General features: G+C 42.0%; 2 protein-coding genes across 9 annotated transcripts in view; both read left to right on the forward strand.

The window, feature by feature from the left end:
• Positions 1-8322, forward strand: part of hoxb3a (homeobox B3a) — a 95281-nt gene extending 86959 nt beyond the window's left edge. For all 8 annotated transcript variants that reach the window (XM_044331985.1, XM_044331986.1, XM_044331984.1 and 5 more), the window contains one exon: positions 4501-8322. In XM_044331985.1, coding sequence (XP_044187920.1) covers positions 4501-5372 — 872 coding nt within the window. In that variant the 3' untranslated portion in view covers positions 5373-8322. The remainder of the gene's footprint in view (positions 1-4500) is intronic.
• Positions 8323-11923: 3601 nt separating this feature from the next.
• hoxb2a (homeobox B2a) lies at positions 11924-17475 on the forward strand. Its single transcript, XM_044332644.1, has 2 exons — positions 11924-14318; positions 15913-17475. Exons 1-2 carry the CDS (start codon positions 13832-13834, stop codon positions 16755-16757), a joined length of 1332 nt encoding a protein of 443 aa, XP_044188579.1. The 5' UTR covers positions 11924-13831; the 3' UTR covers positions 16758-17475.
• Positions 17476-19963: the final 2488 nt, after the last annotated feature.

The following is a 19963-nucleotide window of genomic DNA, read 5'->3' on the forward strand; positions in this document are numbered from 1 at the left end:
TCTCTGTCTCTCTGTCTGTCTTTGCTTTGATTCCCCCCATATAGTAACCCAGCCATAACATGGCTTAGCATACCTCCTACTCCCTCTCTCTCATTACTCCTTTCCTCAGCTCCTTCTGTCCTCCATTTCTTTCCTCCTTCATTTTCCTTCCTCATCAATGTCTTTGTTCCTATTTTCCCGCCTTCTCCTTCCCATCACCACATCCCTCTTTCTTCACCTCTCTTATCAACATCCTCTTTCCAACCCCAGATCCCCAGAGGATTTAAGGGGTTTCTTGGACTATAATGGCAAAACATGTTTCCACAGTTACTGGTTCAGACAGGGAAATGACCTCCAGCAACTAGTCAAGCTGGTAAATATTAGTCTGTGGTTGGTGAGTCTGCTCTTGTCCAAGGTCATTTTACACGTCTATTATTGCTGTTAAATTAGCAGATGTGGCTAATGAGTGGGATTCATCTACCCAAAAAGGGCATTTTAGCATGAAAGCTAAAAAGTGTAAACCTTAAAGCAAAATCAGATCTGCTTTACATTTCATCTATTTGATTTCTAACTGTGGCAAGTAGCCGAAAGTAAAAGAGGTCAAAGGTCAGAGGCATAGCAGTCTGACAAATATTCCTCCAAACCTAGAGGAGAGCTCACGCAAATAAGTAAAAAGCAGAAAGAAAATGTATCTTTTTGATGGCAAAGAAAATCCATAGTTTGCTTAAAAGGGAAAGTTTGCTACTCATATGATGCATATAAATGAAACATGAATTTTTGGACTCATCAAATCAAGACTCTAAACAAAACTTAAAATACGGATTTGTTTTAATTTCAAGAGTTACATGAAATGATACCACTGTTATATGCTTTACATGTGTTATGTGTAATAGGCAGAGATGGAGTCTAAAGGTGATTAGCTTAGCTTAAAGAATGGACAGAGGGGGAAACAGCTAGCCTGGCTCCGTCTAAAGTTACCAACACCTTTAAAGCTAACGAACACCAAACTAATTAACGCATTGGATCTTTTTTGTTCAATCTGCACACATAGAAAAATATAAAAACTACAAAGTGTGGTGCTCGGGGTAGTCACATGCTGGAATTATTGCTTGGCGAAAAACAGCCGGGTGCAGTCGTTTCCTGGAGTCTTGTCATCACAGTGAGCTCGCCAGGTTTGGTTCCATCATGCCTGGACAGAGACTGGCATTAAAACCTGTGGTCACTGACTATATCTGACAACTCACACTGTGGCTGAAGATGCTGCACAGCAGAGTTAGGCAGCATGTGCCTCTCCATGAAACCACCTGAAAATGTACATAAGAATGTGTGTATATATATATATATATATATATATATATATATATATATATATATATATTTAAATGGTTATATGTTGAATATTGTTGACAGGATCAGTGCCAGCAGAAGAGAATGGTAGAAGAGAGAGATTGTTGGTGTTCAATCTGTAATCTGTGTCAGATTTTAAGTAGAAGAACAGAAAACGGCAGCATGGCATTTTATCTTGAAGCTGGCATTCTTATTGACAGCAAGTGAGCAGTCAGAGTCCTTTACAGTAACACTACAGTCTACTAACCAGCTGCTACAAACCTCCAGCCTATAGCCTGTACACCTTCATTCATTCATTTGCTTATTTACTTCCTTTCCTTGCTCTCCACCTTCTGGTTATTATTTGTCTTCCCATTACTCTCCCTCTTTCCCTCTCTGGCCTCTTCCTCTCTTCTATCCTCCTTGGAAAACCACTGCAAGAAGGAAGATATCAACAGGATAAATTTAGATGTCATGTACGATAACAGATGAAAAGATTTCAAGAGAAAGGGAGAATGACAAGGAGACATTTGAAATGGAAGGTATTAGCAAATGAAAAGAAATACAACAGGATGATAAGGTTGAATATCATCAGCATGTCTTATAACAGGCAAAGAAAACAGTCATTGAGGCAGACAGATATGTTTTTTGGATTGGTAGTTATCAATGAGAAAAAATATATTCTGCCGCCATAATAAACATGAGTCTCATATTAATGTTTTAAAAATGCTTTCAGTTGACTGAGCAGAGAGTTGTGAACAGATTAGAGCGTTTATTGACAAGAATTTGAAACAATCATTTAGAGGATGTCTGTTCTGAGACAGATGATGTTACCTCTGTTGCTTTCTCATCTTTCTGTCTCTGTCCATAGAAATAAACACTAGAGTCAACTGTTTATACAGTTGAGAGAGAGATAGAATTATAGAGAGATAGGATCACAGTGCTTGCTTTGAAGTGTACTGCATCAGCTATTATTAGTATGAACACATCGCAAGCGTGGACATAGGCACATACCAACGTATTCATAACAATGGTGTATTTGGCATACTCACTGAGAGAGATGGAAGAGGCACTGTAGTTCAACACTAATATAAATCCCAGATTGAAAAAAAATACCAGCCCAGTGCTACTAAAGTTTAAAAAAAAACAGCCATCATGTACGTAAGCCCTGTGGACACATGGAACCTTAAGAATTGGGTTCAAATGAGGCACTGGCTTTTGACATTTAGGAGACCATTCTGGAAATATGAAAGGAAAGCTAGGTTTTTTTAAGCGCTATATAAAAATGCAGCCATTTAATGTTACTGCTCTGGCCATTGGCTCTGTCCGGTATATAATATTGTACTCAACATAGTAATTGCTGAGCTCGGAATGTAGCATCATCGCTAAAAATAGGTGCAGCTAGGCAACATACACAAGGGTCACATGATCAGACAGTTTGTAAGCAAACCCCCAGGTTAGCAAGAGTTATTTGAAACAAGGTGAACGGTAAAATTATTACAAAAATATCCATCACAGACCAACTTCATGCTTCAACTTTTCCCGTACAAAAGAGGGATTATTACTGACATTACTGGTCAGTTTTGCCTCTAGATGATCTGGCTTAACTGTTGGTTTGTGTACAACTGACCAATCATCTGACAAGGTGTGGACCTATTTTTCCAAGATCTTAGTATGTACTTTGATGGGTACAATGGGTTATCATATCAATAGAACAGATGGCAAGAGCTACAGAAATAAACTTTCCCCCCCTCCTTACTATGGTGGGTGCATTGTGAAAGAATGGTAGCATGTTTGAAAATAAGGAAAATTAGTTTTTCATTTCTTATTCAAGCTTCCTAAATTATGGATCCTAAAACTTATTTTAATATTTATTTTGGAATATTGTTTTTGTCAGGGGAAAGCATGTATATGTGTGAAAGAAGTCTTAGAATTATCTTTTCTTCTTAGCACCCAAGTTGTTGGTAAACCAGCATTCTTGGGAGTCTGTTTGTCTAGACAGAAGACTGATAAAGTATTGACAATAGTTAATAGATTTGAGGTTTACAGCCTTCTTAGCCTGCATAAAGATGATATGAGTCATCCTTTTTTTTTATTTTTTACCATTTTACGCAGTGCACTTTATTTCTGAACCAGTTAATTGTGACAGCTATGTTAGTCTACTTGAGCACTTTTGTGTCAGATAACTATTACTCTTTAATTTAAAACATGTTGTCTTGTAAAGCAGTGGTGGTTTTGAGGTTTAGCAGGTTCTAAAGACAAAATTATTAGCCTCCTGCTGAGAGGAACATGCCTTTGCCTTTTTCAAAAAATATATTTAGGCTACATGAATCACTGGCCCTCATTAAGAGTACTTACAGTGAGCTGGTAAGTGGGTGGTTTCCACAGGTGCCCAAAGCCCAAGGGTCATGAAATTCACTCAACCCAAACAACAGTGGATTTAAATCAAGTCAAATCAAATCAAGTAGGAAAAAACAATAATCCAAGCTGCAGATATAACCCTGCATCATCCTCATCAACGAAAACACGTGTGGTCAAATTCAGACGAATTGTCTCGGAGCAAGTGTGAATACTTTCAGCTCTAGTAGGAGTCATTATCATTATCACATAAATGTGATGAGAAGTCTGACTTTTCTCAACGAGCAGATTGAACTGAGTGCAGGTCCAGCTCAGCCCAGTTCCTACTCATAGTCCTTCTGCAGCGGCTGCTGTTGCTGCAGGGCATTTGTCTTTCTAGCCAAGATGCAATTTAGCTGCCCTCGGCCAGTTCCAGGGCCTCCGTCTCTTAATAACTGCCACTGTTATGAAGTGTTGACAACTAATATCAAGGGATAATTTGGCCAGCCTGCCCAGACCCCCCTCTGCTTTATTAAGAACCTGAATGCTTTCAATTTTCCTCCAGCATGCAGTCTCTACCTTTCTGGTGCTCTCAATTTTCATTTCATCATCTTTTTACCTGTCTATTACTATCTCCATCTTTTTCTTAATCCTTTCCATTCTTTCCTTCTTTTTTTGTACAAGTGTCCAATTTTCTGTGGGAGGGGGTGGTGGGAGATTGTGCCTCCGTGTTTCTTTTGCTAGTTTTTCTCTGTTTGTTTCCCTGTATCCTCGTCATTTTTCTCAATTTTTCTTTGACTCCCCCATATTTTTCTCACTTTTGCTTTCTTTGTTTCATGTTTCCTCTTCTCTCTTCAGCATCAGGAGGAGGTGAGAGTGGTAGCAGCGGGGAGAAGAGTCCTACTGGTGGGTCATCAGCATCATCTAAGCGAGCTCGTACGGCGTACACCAGCGGCCAACTGGTTGAGCTGGAGAAGGAATTCCACTTCAACCGGTACCTGTGCCGGCCACGGCGCGTGGAGATGGCCAACCTGCTGAACCTGTCAGAACGCCAGATCAAGATCTGGTTCCAGAACCGACGCATGAAGTACAAGAAGGACCAGAAGTCCAAGGGCCTGAGCTCCAGCTCTGGAGGGCCGTCACCAACCGGCTCCCCACCCCTGCCAATGCAGTCCTCCGCAAGTTTCCTCAACTCAATGCACCCCATGGTAGGGGGAGGCGGGGGAGGAGGAGCAGGCTATGATGCCCCATCTCCGCCATCCTTTGGCAAGCCTCACCAGGGAGTGTCTTACTCCATGTCCACTGCCTACTCCAATGTTCCCATGAAGGGATGCCCCCCACAGCAGAAGTATGGCGCTCCAGACCCGGACTACGGTGACCCCCATCCCCACCACAGCCTAGTACAGGCCAACAGTGCTGGCTATGGAACACCCACCAACATGCAGGCCAGTCCAGTGTATGTGGGGGGTGGCAGCTATGTGGAACCCATGCCTGGCTCTGGGCCCTCCATGTACGGCCTAAACCACCTCGGCCCCACGCCAACCCATCACCAAACCATGGACTACAATGGCGCGGGGCCCATGTCAGCCGCCAACCAGCACCATGTGGGCGGAGGGGGCCCCCAAGGTCCCTGTGACCCGCCCACACACCCGACGTACACAGAGCTGTCGGCGCACCACACCTCGACTCAGGGCAGAATCCAGGAAGCACCCAAACTCACTCACCTGTAGCAGGTTTGGAACAAAACAACAATGTAGGAAATAGTGAAGACGACACAGAACAAGTAACATGACGTGACTCACTAACAGACTAACTAACATGTGGGGACTCTACTGCTGCAACGGGACGGCACGAGAGACTAAACGAGATACTAAAGGAGTGATCCAGTGGTTTGTCCTGTGCTCTATAGCCACAAAGGGGAGCAATCAGTGTTTTGGTGTTGACCAGCCTCACTATTTCCACTACTGTCATCAGTAGCTCCATCAAGTCTGATTAGGGCCAGAAATTTCACTGTCACCTTGGAAATGTAGTTCATTTTTTCATTTTTTTTAAGTTCACAAAAGAAACATCTCTGCTGTGTAAAAAGAATGATATCAATAACAGTTGCCAAAAATAACTGGGACCAAAGTCACTATCTTCCTCTCTACTGATAAAACCTCACATCTTCTTACAGTGCACTCTTATGTAAAATGAAGAAACAAAACCCAGTTTATTAACTCCCAATCAGAGAAACAGTTTGATCAACTTAGAAATTCAAAACTGTTTAATGTTTTAGAGTACATTATTAGTTGTTGATTTTTCGTTGTAGAACTCGGTTCATTTTATGCACCTTTACAATTTTTACATGAACCCTTTTTGTATTCAAGTCAGGGTGGATTTCTTGGTCCCAGGGCAGTCAAGCATATTGTAGGCATGGGAGACAAGGTGTACAGTTAATTGTCCTCCCCACCTCCCATGGACAATAAATGTCAAAAAGCTCGTCTTGCAGCACTGGTGCAGAGAGAGTTGTTCAGAGTCAGTATTCATTAGTCTGATAATTTACTGTGCCGTTAATAAAAAACAAAGAACTTAAAACTGCAATATGGACGACTGCATTCCGGTGTTAGGAGGTGAGATGTCAGTGACCTTAAAACATCTCAATTCTTTCTGTGTAATATGTAACATGTAATTTACTCAGCAAGGTAATTGCAGCATAATTATTTACTAGTTACAGAAGCAGCCCTCCATAGATTTCTAATGCATTACTAAGCTTTTCCAAACTATTTTTGTGTGGGCGGAGCAAATTACAGCAGCTAGCATGTAGTAAAAAAGCCCATAATGGCTCTGTTAGAGCTAGTATGTGGTTGAAAATTGTACTATGATAATAAACTCTCCCCCCCTAAGACACACACATATACAGACAGCTCTCCCGCCTGGTAAATGAAATAGTTGAGATTTTAATGGGCAGTTAACGAGGTGGTTAGATTTATGACGATGAGCTCTCTCCCCCTCCAGGCAACACATGTTGTTGTCAGCCAAGCTGAGCTATGTGGAGGACTCTTGCTCTCCATCAACCAGAGAGAGAGAGAGGGAGAACAGAAATATATGGCTGGAGCTGGCAGCACTCTGTTCTCCCCCCATTCCACGAAGTACATAAAAACCACTGGATCGTCTTCCTCTCACTGTCTCCTTTTACCTCCTGCCGTACCTGTCTATGTCCGTCCAGACTGAATCACTACTAACCCACCGTCTCCTGTCTGTGGCAGCAGCACATCGCTTCTGAAGGAGGCAAACATTTTTCTACAATCCCCCCACAGAAACCCACACACACACACACACACACACACACACACATCCGTCACCACACATGCACTCACCACTCCCATCACTCTAACAGGGTTTAAGAAGCTACAAGCTCAAAGGCTAAACTAGCTCCCATAGACTTACACTCATATCTGTGCTAAGCTACATTAGCTAATCACACCTTCACACACATCCACAGCCAGGTTACGCCCAGCTGTTGACATCTTCAAACAAACACGAGAGGACATGGAAGAGAAATTTTTAATGTTCTTATTTTAGCACATCATCGACACAGGGTAAATAAGAGTGGAGAACACTATTTATTTATGTTTGGGTAAGTCATTATTACCCTCCTCTCTCCCTCTCTCTCTCTCTCTCTCTCTCCCTCTCTCTCTCTCTCTCTCTCTCTCTCTCTGTCTTTGGAAGGGTTCACTTACATTAGCGGACACCAATGCGTAGCTACAAGTCCATATTTTATATTGTTTTGTTTTGTTCTCACATATCTTGACTTTTAACGTGGATACAGGGTATATATTTGAACAAAAATGCATGTCCCGGAAATCTGAGCTGATGTGTAACACACATTTTTAAAACAACTGGGTTTAATTGTTTGAACCCTCAGTGAGGGCAGTTTGGGACAATACACACAAAACCCTCACAGACTTCCAGCCAGTGTTAAAAAGTGAAAACAAGCTGAGCACGGTTGACCCACACTTCCCTCACTGATGTTCTGCCAATAAACCTGTCGTACAGTTTTTAAAAGTGCAGATTTACACAAATGCTTTTCACATCTGGGCATCATTGTTGCACTTAGAGTTTACATTTTGATGGTTAAAGGTAAAAAAAAAATAATAATAATAATAAAATCTTATTTTGAAGACGGAAGGCCCTCCAATCAAAGCGTCTTTCGCCAATGTGTGTTCAAGTGAACATTCATATATAAATATTTATTTGTTATAGCCCGTTTAAAAAGACTTTCTGTTTTGTATTATTATTATTTATCCTTCATGTATTTATATCGAGAAAAAATACTGTACTTTTTTAGTATTTACCTGTTATGAAAGAAAAAAAAAACAACGTTGTGTTTCTTCTTGTCCATTGTACTGAAGTTACATTTTTTAGTTCGTGTATTTTAGAAGAAAATAAGTAGTTTTTATGTTCCTATAATGACCCTTGTACATAAATGTCTTGGCTTGTACAGGGAAAAAGGCAAGGATGGGGATTGGTAACCCATCCGTGCATAGTCAGAAAATTTAGACAAACTATTAGCTGGAAAAAAGAACAAGTCTTTTTGGAGAAAAACAACTTCTTTCTTTGTCCTTTGTAGCTCCTTTTTCTTTCATTGTTGAGAGAGTTGTCTGTCGAACAATTCTTTAATAAAATGTTATGTTATTCAGAGCTATCGTCACTTTTTTAAGATTCTCAAGGGGGAGGAACTTGAGGAACTTGACTCACTGTGTTTTGGTAAATGATTGTCAAAATGTCATCATCTCGAAAACCCACAAAACCCTGTGTGAAAAGACAATACAGCACTCTCTATGGCAGTGTCAGTGTCAGGTGAAAACCTGCCAACACTCTGATGATGTCGGTGCTCTAGGCGAGATTTTAGATGGAAGCCCCAAAAGATTTACATCAGTGCCCCGCAAAAAAGTGCAACCTCCAGTCCAAGAACAGATATGAATTCAGACTAAAATCAATCGCCACGATGGTACCTCCTGCTCAGACAAACTCCTAACAGTCTTCCAGACAAAAAGGCGAGTGTGGGTTTAGGGGCCATTCAATGTTTGCCTGAGGTAGCACATGGAGTTTGGTGGCTGTCATGTGAAAACTGACTGAACAGTAAGGCTTTGGAAAATTAAATTAGATGAAACCCATGCAAGTTAATGGGGAAAAAGACAGGAAAAATATTACTTACATACATATTTCCTAAAAGCTGTATACAAGCACACTTGTTGGTAAGAAAGAAACAAAAAAAACCCCAAAACATTTCACACTATTTGACACCATCTCTCTCATCTGGCGTCCTATGTGGCCTATGCTACAGGCTGGACCTGACTGCTGGGCTCCTCTAAGCTGCCAGCTGTGGTGAAAATCACTCAGTTAAAAATACAGGAAAAAATAGAAAATATGCAAATAATGGCACACCACAAATAGAGCTTGACTAACTTTTAAAATAAGTCAAGTTCTCTGGTGGTTCATACCAGCAGTGAAGAACAGATTCTTCTTCTAAATAAAATCCTGCAACCAACATTATTTACCTAAATCCTTTCAAAGTGCCAATAACTGCTAAAGTCTTAAATAATCTTGAGTAACTGGTGGATCTGGTGTAGTGTAACATTAAAACAACAGCTCTCAGGTTTGGAGGGAAACTAATCCAGTTGGGAGATGATCTGACACTGGTGCCAGTATTAAATATCGAGTCAATACCTCAGGCTAAAGCAGGGCATCACTGTCAGAAAACTTTCCAAATGATTAAACGTGAAGCCGAGAGCCACGTGTAACATGTCAGAAAGGAAAACATCTTTAACCTTTAGGAGAACATCAAGTCTGCTGCTGGTCTCCTATAAGGTTTACAAGCTATATAAAAAGAAGGTGCTTACTTGGAAAAGTGTCTGCTGGACTTGAGACATGCACCAACTGCAGCTATAATATTATTTTGCTGGTGGCTGATATTATTTACTGTACCAATAACCAGAGCCAGCGATCTCCTAGTGCTAATGTCCACTACTGTGCTACATCCCAACCAAGGCTTAAGGTCACATTCAAGACCTATTTCTGTGTTAAAACCTGATATTTTAGTGTCCAGTGTCAATATCAGTCAACTGTACCCTCACAGTATCACTTCTGATAGACGTGGTCAGCTGTGATATCTGTCACTGATGCTGGAGAAAACATTTAAAGGTGTAGTGTGTAGAATTTAGAGGCATCTAGCAGGACGGACTTGGCAGAAATTGAATATAATATTATATGTTTTAATTAGCGTATAATCAATTAAAACTAAGTATCACTGTGTTTTTGTCAGTTTGTGAGCCCTTTCTATCTACATAGGGAGCAGGTCCCCTGCTACGGAGGCCGCCATGTTGCATCGCCATGTTTCTACAGTAGCCCAGAACGGATAAACAAGACACTGGCTCCAGAGGGGGCCTTTCACGTTTTTCACAAGTTTTGCGGCCACCATAGGTTCTCTAACAAACTTGGAAGGGCAGGGGGAAGGGAGGGGGAGGGGAGGGGTATTCAGTTGGTTGCAGTCTGCAACCTCACAGCTAGATGCCACTAAATCCTACACACTGGTCCTTTAAGTTCTCCACAAAAAAAGATGTAATTTTAGAGTATAAATGCAGGTCCAGATTTAAAACATGTTGCCTCATTTTCATGTTATATTTACCAAGTATTTGGAGCAGCAAAGTGGCAGGGAGGCAATTTGGGTTTAACTCCTTTAGACACGCAGGCTGTGCTGCTGAAGTATCCTTGAGCAGGGCACCAAAACCCTCTGTCACCTCTAGAACAAAATCATACTCAGAGCCAAAATCAGAACGTTTCACAAGAAAAATGTTTTCTACTGCATAAACACTTGCAGCCAGTTTTGGAGCCAGTTCTGCGGAACAGGAGGTCTGACTGTTAATGTTGAGCCCAGCAGTGTTTTGACCACAAAAATAAATAAATAAAATAAAATCACTAAAGGTCTGAAAGCTTGAGGAAGATACAGGTTGAGTTGAGATTATTTACTTACTTATTTACTGAGACCAATTTATGATCCCAAACCAGAGCTACAGAGACCAAACAGTCCAGCAGACATATGACTCTTTTCAGTATGGTGTAATCGTATTGTATCATGGAAAAACTGATTTTTTCATTTTGACTTTTTATTAGTAGTAGTTGAGACAATTCAGCTTAACATGTTCTCTCTTTACATCGTTCTTGCTCTCTCCTGTCCTCGTCTCTCTTTTTATACACACCAGCACATACTGATCCTCCTGATAGCTATGTGACTTGTGTTGATGTTTAAAACTAAAAAAAGCCCCGAGGCTTGCGCCATTGCCCGCTCACGTGGTCTCCAACCTCCCCCCACCACCACCCACCCCCACCTCTCTCTCTCTCTCTCTCTCTCTCTCTCTCTCTCTCTCTCTCTCTCTCTCTCTCTCTCTCTCTCTCTCTCTCTGAGAGCCTGAAAGCAGCATAAAACTTGGGACATAAATCAGCCTCCCATAAATAATGGCCGTACTTCCCTTTACATCTCCGTTGGACTAACAGACAATAAAAACACCAATAAGCAGGGATTGGATCTAATTTATTGCCTCATAAAAACAGACGGAGAGCTCGGCTTCAGCTACGCTGTCACCGCTGAAAACAGTGGAGCTACTGTAGAACACACTCACAGCAGGTACATATAGACTCTGCTCTGGAAACTCTTACTGAGATTTAATACGGCTGAAATCTGCCAAAGAATTTATCTGTCTGCTGTGATCAGAAGTCTTGTTTTATCAAGCTTTACCTAACCCCTATAATAATGTAAATAATATGAATATATTATTATTATTATTATCATTATTATTATTATTACAGGGTAGTCTTTTTTACTCTTTTTTTAATCGGAAAAGGCAAATAAAAGTCTCAAATAGCAATATAGTATAATATCAATAATTATTCATTAGATTTTGAATTAAATAGAATGAAAAGCACTAGCTAAAAGGAAAAAGGAATAATTTATCATACCATTATCAGTAACCCCAAAACAAAATAATTCACTGCTAAATAAAATAAAATAGAATAAAAATATCTTCAGCTGGCGAATCCACGTTTGGCTGACAGGAAAAAAAATAGTTTCTTCTCTCCACAAAAACTCCCAATAAACTCTTCAGAAATGTACAATATCTATCTATCTATATATATAGATAGATATATAGATAAATAGATATTTTTTTAAAATCCTCGACGTCGTGGTGCAGTGTATGGAGGGTGCTGGAGTCCAGTTGGCAGCTTGTGTCTGCTGTGTTTCGGTTTGTTTTGTGTGTGTGTTCCTGTAGTCTCGGCCTACTCACTGCCTGCGCTTTCTGCAGTGTTCAATGGCCCTCACTCCCACACACACATTTCTGCTTTTCTGCCTCTTTTTCAGAGCCAGGAGCGAAGCCAAATGGCATGGGAAAGAGAGGGAGAAGGGCTTACGACGTAAATAGCTTCTACCCATTTGTTCCTGGTAGCTGAGCCGTTTTTCAATAGAATAGATTATTTCTGTTTGGCGTTTCCATGTGTGCGTATGTTCTGTGCGTAAAAGCGCTGTAAAAAGAAAAATAAAATAAAACACGGGGAATACAGTAACTAAAAGGAGAGAGATAGAGAGAGTTAAATGGGAGGTTTTCTGGTTATTTAGGGAGAGAGAGGGGCTGCTGTCAGGCTCTTTGCAGGGAGGGAAAGATTGATCACCGCACTTCTTTTTTTTCCACTCGGGGCTCCTCGGGCCCTCCCCAAAATATCCTCTGCTAAACTCCCGAGTTCCTGAGCTTTATAAAAAAAAATCTCCATGTGCGTCCTGGTGAGTCTGAAGGCCACTCAGCACACTCTCACTTACTATTAGCGTTCATATTATTGCTGCTGTATTATTATTTTTACTATTAGGAGGAACAGGAGGCCTGCGCGCTCTCCCTTCCTTCCCCAGTTGCACGGAGCGACCTCGCTGTGAACTCTCTCTCTCTCCGTAAACACACCGAACATTTTTAACACTCACCCATCACACAGGAGAGAGAGAGGGAGAGAGAGAGAGAGAGAGAGAGAGAGGATGAGAGAGAACCGTGGTAGCTTGCAAGAAGAATTTTGTAGCCTGTGTGCAGAGACTATTTTAGGATGAGATTATATTTAGACAAATGTTAAGTTTCTCCCTCTCTCTTACAAACCCGCACACATACACACACACACACACACACACACACACACACACACACAACAATTTCTAAAAGTAGTATAATCCCAAATGCATGAGGAAGTCTATTAAATACAAAAATGTGAAACTTACACACCAACAGGCTCCCCCCTCTCTGCCTCTCACAGTTAAATCTAAGTTTCTGTCTCTGCTCTGTTATGAGCCAATCTGCTTCATCTTCAACTACCGCTGAGTAGAAATCTTCATCATCCTCTCCTCCTGAGCTGCTGCACCATCTAAAACACTCTCCAAGTTTTTTCTGTGTCTGAGTTGGGGATTTTCAGCCTCTGTCACACTTTATAAGATTAATGAGCTGAGTGTTGCTGTAAACATTTTTTTTTTCTCTCTGAAGAAGCCATATTGTAAACGGTGCTGGCCAGCTACGCTCTCCTCATGTTAACCGTCATTACATCACCCAGAGGACCGAAAAATGTCCTAGAGATGCTCTATTGTTTGTGCGTAACACCGGGCCGGGATGCGCCGACCCGCCGCCCACACTGCGCACATGGCGACCGGCCGCCTTCAGGTTTTTTCTCCCTAGAATTTACCCCCCGTTAGGACAAAACAATAGCAGCTATCCTGTGATAGAGCCCCGCTTTGCCACAGCATTTGGTGGAAAAATAATAATGCTGCTTCCCACAGCCATCGCCGCCGCCAGGCCCAGGCCCCCGATTGGCTGTTCTGGGTCACATGACCAGGAATTGGCTGCAATTTCGCCCCATAGTTCTTCAGTTTAGCCTACCCAGGTCCCCATACGCTAGTAATATCACCAATATACACAATTATTATATAGCCACCGCATTTACGCCATTGCGGTCGGGAGCCTGCATGCTCGTGCGTTTTTTCATTTCGTTTTATTTTTTTAAGAAGCCATATTGTGTTGTGTGCGTGTGCGTGCGTGCGCGTGTGTATGTGTTTTGTTTTTTTTTTATTTTGGGGAAGGGATTGTTCGGGGGTCTCGCCGTTTGAGGGTGAAACCGGTTTGAGGGAGCTATGAATTTTGAATTTGAGAGGGAGATCGGTTTTATAAACAGCCAGCCGTCCCTAGCAGAGTGTCTGACGTCCTTCCCCGCCGTCCTGGAGTCATTTCAAACTTCATCAATCAAGGAGTCGACAGTAATTCCGCCTCCCTTCGAGCACACCATCCCCAGCCTCAGCCCCTGCACAGCCAGCCAGCCGAGACCGGCTGCTAGGAGCCAGCAGAACCGGAGGACCTCCGCCACCAATGGCCTCCAGACGCACCACCGAACCACCCAGCAGCCCTGCCCGCCTGGCCAGGCCCCTGCCCCGGCCACCAAGGCCACCACGGCCGGTCCGCTGGCCCACGAGTTCCCCTGGATGAAGGAGAAGAAGTCATCCAAGAAGTGCCCCAAGCCTGGCAGCAGCTCCAGCGGTGGCGGATCCATCATCCCCCCCGCCTCGTCCTCCCCGTCGCCGACCGCCTCCGGGTACGCTTCGGCGGGCATCGAGTCACCCACAGGTCGGTATGCTGGGGGATGCGGGAGCCAGAGTGTGTGTGTGTATGTGTGTGTGTGTGTATGTGTGTGTGTTGGGAGTGTGAGGGATGTGCAGTCTGTTCTTTAATGTTCTGTTTGCATCTTCATTTTATCTCCACCACAGTTATAACCCTCCATTCATTACACACAGCGGATTTGGTTAGATGTCATTGTCTTTTACATCCTCAGTGTGTGTGTGTGTATTGTGCAGTGCTGTGATGCTGTGTCAACAGGGAAGCCATATCTAGACCACTGCATTATGCTGCAGTGTTTTGCACACTCACTCATCATGTTTTTAAATATGCATACATCATCTCTGTCATTCTAGGGATCAATATTTAGAATTCAGCTTCAACTAAATGCAGGCCAGCATCCTGTTATTTCTGCAACATCTATAGCCATCATTTCCTAAATGCATTCTGTCCATAGAATTATTTATCGTGCGTAAACGCGCACAGCCTTTTTTTATGTACCAATCCTGCAGATGATTGCTGTTGCAGCCTGTATCATTCTGTTTTTTGGGTGGTGTGATTTCATATCAGCAGCAGCAGCAGCAGCAGCATCGCCCTGGTATTATATATTCATAACACAACTGGAGATGGTAGCCATATTGGATGGTTGTAGGAAATATAATGGCGAGGCAAAGAGACCGGACAAAATATAGTGGGTGGGGGTTGGGGTTAGCTATAGGCTACATGCACACAGGATGCCAACTGCACACATTCTCATTTTCTGTGTTTTAGATCCTCTCTGTAATTTTTTTTTTCTTTTTGGGGGGAAGGAGGGGTGTCTTCCTACTACAGCCAATGCATTTTTTTTTTCAAATTCCCCCTCTTATTTTTCTCTTTTCCACACACACAGAATCCCATCCCCATTCATTTTAAATGGAAATTCTTGTTTTCTTGTCTTCCTTTCTCTTCCAATTTCCTGCCTTTTCTAACCTCATTCACGTTTCAGTTATTCTTGGTTTTCGTTCTGTTTTTTGACAGATACAGCCACATTCGTTTCACATCGACATCCCCACATTTCCTTGCGCATTTCCCCCCTTTCCCATGATTTATTTATTTTCCTCTCTTTGCATTTTTCTGATCACATGCTGCAGTCTCTCACAGCAGGCACGCTGCACTGCAGATTTTTACAGAAGAGGGGAACTCACTTTTACATTATGATCATCTGTCTTTATCAGCGCTTTGTTTGGGTTTTCTTCCTTTCTTTTTTTTTTTTTTGTTACCAGCACCAGATTGGTTCGCTCTTACGGTTATGGCTTTGGCTGCTGCTGTAATTGGAAAGAGTATTTTTTATGAGACTTTTTTGTGTTTTATTACTGTTTTATTACAGACAGAAGAGCCGAGGGGATTTCTCCTCGCTGCTGAAACAGCTTATTTTGGGAATCCTGAACGCAATCAAATTGTAGATGTTTTACAGGCGCCTCCTGAACTAGATTGCAATTTGAAGTTGAAAGGAATTGTAAAATTAAAATAAAAAATGAGGATAACTTCAAACGATTTTTGCACAATAATTCCTCCTGATAATTTCTCTTTATCTGCCTTCTTTATGTCTCTGTGTGTGTCTCTGCAGACCCAAGCCAGGCGGCTTTGGATGGTGGAGGAGCCGGGTCCCGCCGGCTGCGCACCGCCTACACCAACACACAGCTGCTGGAGCTGGAGAAGGAGTTTCACTTCAATAAGTACCTATGCCGGCCCAGGAGGGTGGAGATCGCCGCCCTTTTGGATCTGACCGAGCGGCAGGTTAAAGTTTGGTTCCAGAACCGTCGGATGAAACACAAGCGCCAGACGCACCATCGGGACGGTGGTGGAGGCCACGAATCCAGCGACCCGGGCGGTTTTGAGCCGCTCGAAGGCGCCGACGCCTCATCTCCGTACTCAAGCCAGCCGCTGGAAGCATCAGGCACTGGAGAGGCTACATCGGAGGGCGAGCCGGGGAGCAGCAATCCATCTTCGGCCGCAGCTCCCACCGCCCACACTAATGACAGCGGGGACAATGCACAGCCCACGCCGGAGGAGGGCGGCCGTTTGAGCTGTCCTGAACGCCCACCGCTGCCAAGGACATCTGGCTGCTCTGACTCCGCTGCGACCCACCACTCCCCGCCGGCGTTCACCGCGACAAACTCCGCTGACAACTCGGGCTTGATGCAGCTCAGCGAGGTCGGGCCCGCAGCAGCGTCCGACCCGGCATACTCTGAGCAGCGGGACTCCTCCATCACCTCCACCTCCTCCTCCTCGTGTGCTCCTCCTGCCGCCTCCTCATCCGCGCTTCCAGACCTGGCCTTCTTTGCCGGGGACTCCTGCCTGTCACCCAGTCTGCAGAGCTCTCTGGATAGCCCGGTAGATTTCTCCGAGGAGGACTTCGACCTGTTCACAAGCACACTGTGCACCATAGACCTCCAGCACCTCAACTTCTGAGGTCAGCTGCCACGTTCAGAGACAAATCCAACATTAAAAATGAAACCCACATGAAGAAGGGACGGACGGGACTGTGTGGAGGAACAATCGAGCGGAGGAGACGCACTCGGCGAGGACTCTGTTTTAAAAGCATAAAAGCTTCTCGGCAACATTCCTGAAATATTTCTGAATGAAAATTTTATGTTCGTTTTTAAATATATTTTTTCGTCTTCTTGCTGGTTTTATTTTGCGACTATAACGTAGTTTAAGATGATAAAAAAATTCCAGTTGATTTTATTTTTAAATTACACCGAAGGGAAATAGTTTTTTTCAACGGTCAAAACGTTGTGGATTTTTCTCTTCCCTTGTCCAAATTTCAGGTATTTATTGCCTTTCTTGTTTTTTTATTTTATTCTTAAAATGATCAGTTATCAGTATGTGTGGATTTATTTCCTATAGTCCATTCTGGTGCAGCTTCATGGATCCTTAATAACTTCTCAGGAACTGTTCACGGAGTCTAGGTGCAGATCGCTGGACCGCTTTTAGAAAATCTGAACTGAAGAATGAATTCATTCTCTCTCTGAACGAGGCCAGACGAGAGGGAAGCCCTGCTGATGATCCGAGTTTTAGACCCTAGTTTATTTATTGAGATTCTTTAATAGTGAAAATCCAAATTATTTATTGTACATATATTTTCATAGTGGAATAATAATAATAATAATAAAAACACAAACATTTACGATGTTGCCAATGTCGTTTTGTTTTACATCCTGTATAAATTAATGGAGTGCTGGAAAATTATAAGACATATGCAGGACTTGTTTTTTATGCTTTTAACACTAATAATACCTATATTGCAATTTTATAATACATTTATAACATAATGAGCGTTCAACGGCCTATAAGAAGACACAGTGTCACGTATAGTTATCTGGTCGCTGTTACTAATAATAGTGAATAATATGGTTTTAGTTGTAGGCTCTATATAATTTACTAAATATTTTATTCACATTAACCTCACATTTTCTTTTGTAGCTAATTATTAAGATAGGCCTACATATTTTTACTATGATGAAATCATTGAATTGCTGTATTACTTTTTTTTCTTCTAATATATATTTTAATTCTGGCTCATAATTTTGACTTAAAACAGATTTCAGGTGAAAATGCTCTGCCGTCTACTTTCACAGCATAATAGAGCCTGATAAAGCCCAGTATGGCCCAGTATGGTCCAGCTCATGTGTGTTTACACAGAGATAACCCTGAAGGAATGACTTGGAGAGAGTATGAGATATTTTCCCAGGCAGATAAAACGAGGAATAACAGTCTGAGTGCACAGTGTTTACCTCTATTATGTTAGCTTTGCATAAGCAGGAGTGCCTCTGAGTTAATGGTTAGCATAGCATGGCCGTTTACTATCAGTAGCTACCACCGTGTGAGAACAGCAGAGCTAAACAGCTACAGGCTTTTATTGGCAGCGTGAGACCACACTTTACTACATCTCACATTCTACTGATAGTGTGTGAGTGTGGGAGTCAACTCAAGACGTGCATTGCTATTTCTCACCCAGTATTAGGCTAGTAGGCTGAGTGAGAGTGAGTTAGCATGGCTAGCTCCCTGCCATTAGTGTGTGTGGATATGATGCTAACTAGCTACTCCTCCTCCTGCGGAGTCAAAATGGCGCTGAAGACAAAGCAGGATGTGAACAATGAGCAGTGGCAGCCATTACAGGATGACTGGCTCACTGTGACAGGCGTGTGTGTGTGTGTGTGTGTGTATGTGTGTGTGTGTGTGTGTGTGTGTGTGTGTAACTTGCTTTTTAGGCTACACATCCAAGACAGTTTTATGGCTAATTGCTTTATTTCTGATAGTAGTAATAATAATAATAATTACAATAATAACATATGCAAGCCCTTATTCAAAGAAAAATAACATCCAGTTAAACTGACATCTTTAACACAACAAATTAATAATTTAGGAAGGGATTATGCATAATTCCAGTTATTATATTATATATACACAGTTGGCTGAGTATTGGCTGATGCATGTCTGTTGTTCAAATTGCCAAAAAAAAAAAAATGAAATAAAATAATCCTTATCCTTAAGAAACAGCAGTGACCCATTTTTGGGTCCTGATCCATATTTTAATAACCCTGCTGAGCTCCACTTCCCAAATACTACTCTATCAGCTAATCATGGTATTCTGCCACATGATCAAAACCACACAAAATTGGAGACAAAATTCAGGACAAAAATATTACAGTTTGGATAAAACACATCCTTTTTTCTCTTTACCACACATGTCACATGTCAGTTATTGTGTGGTGCTTTGAAAACATCCTGATATAAAACACTGTGCTCACTTAAGAAGCTGAATGTGGATCTATCAATATGGTGAAGTTCTTAAGTCAACATAGCTGTCAGCAAAGGTACTACTGCTCCCTTTGTGTATGTATATGATTTCCATATACTTTCATATTATGAAAGCAAATATGGCTTAAGAAAAAAATGTGAAAGAAGATGTTGATCTGGCTAACATAGTTTCCTCAGACAGGACAGCTCAGTTGTCATTAAAACATTATATTGTAACTAAAACTGGAATGACATTTTCCCTCATTCTGAATCAGTCTGGCTGTGGGGTTTTGTACTAACTGCAGTCTATAGATAGTTCTGGTTGGCTCAGGCAGCGATAGTGAGTGAGATGTGACAAACTCATGTAACAGTTTGCAGGTTTCTGATTTTATCTGTGATAGTTCACATAATAACAGGATTTTAAAAGTGCAATGATAAACTCAAGTTGCAGGATACTACAAAAAGAATTGTTGCACAAAAAGGAAAAGCTATATTGCATATAATGTGACCGAGTGGCAGTATGTAAATGGGAAACATTAATGGCTCCAGTAGGGCCCTCGGGAACTACGCTGATCTAAAGTACCTTTGATGAACTTGAATGCATAATGAGAACAGAAAAGTTTTAAACATATGAATTTAATACGAATCCTGAGATTCCCATCTCCCGTTTGAGACTTTCAACTAAAATAAAATGAGAAACACTGTCAAACACAGAGCTGAGATCCAACAGAACTAAACCTGAGTAGGAGCTGGTCACTTAAGGGGGACCGAATATGCTTTTCCTTAATTTCAGTTATATATATAATGTTACAGTGTCAGATGTTCATATTAAATGTGGCCAAAGTGTCACATAATGAGGTAAACGTATGTATAAG

The sequence above is a fragment of the Thunnus albacares genome, chromosome 17, assembly GCF_914725855.1.
Source record: "Thunnus albacares chromosome 17, fThuAlb1.1, whole genome shotgun sequence".
NCBI classification, from domain to species: domain Eukaryota; kingdom Metazoa; phylum Chordata; class Actinopteri; order Scombriformes; family Scombridae; genus Thunnus; species Thunnus albacares.

What these genes read in the sequence shown, in the direction of transcription:
- hoxb2a (XM_044332644.1), top strand. Translation starts at nt 13,832, where the DNA reads ATGAATTTTGAATTTGAGAGGGAGATCGGTTTTATAAACAGCCAGCCG. An exon ending in GGGCATCGAGTCACCCACAG is followed by an intron (nt 14,319 to 15,912) that starts GTCGGTATGCTG and finishes GTGTCTCTGCAG; the next exon opens with ACCCAAGCCAGGCGGCTTTG.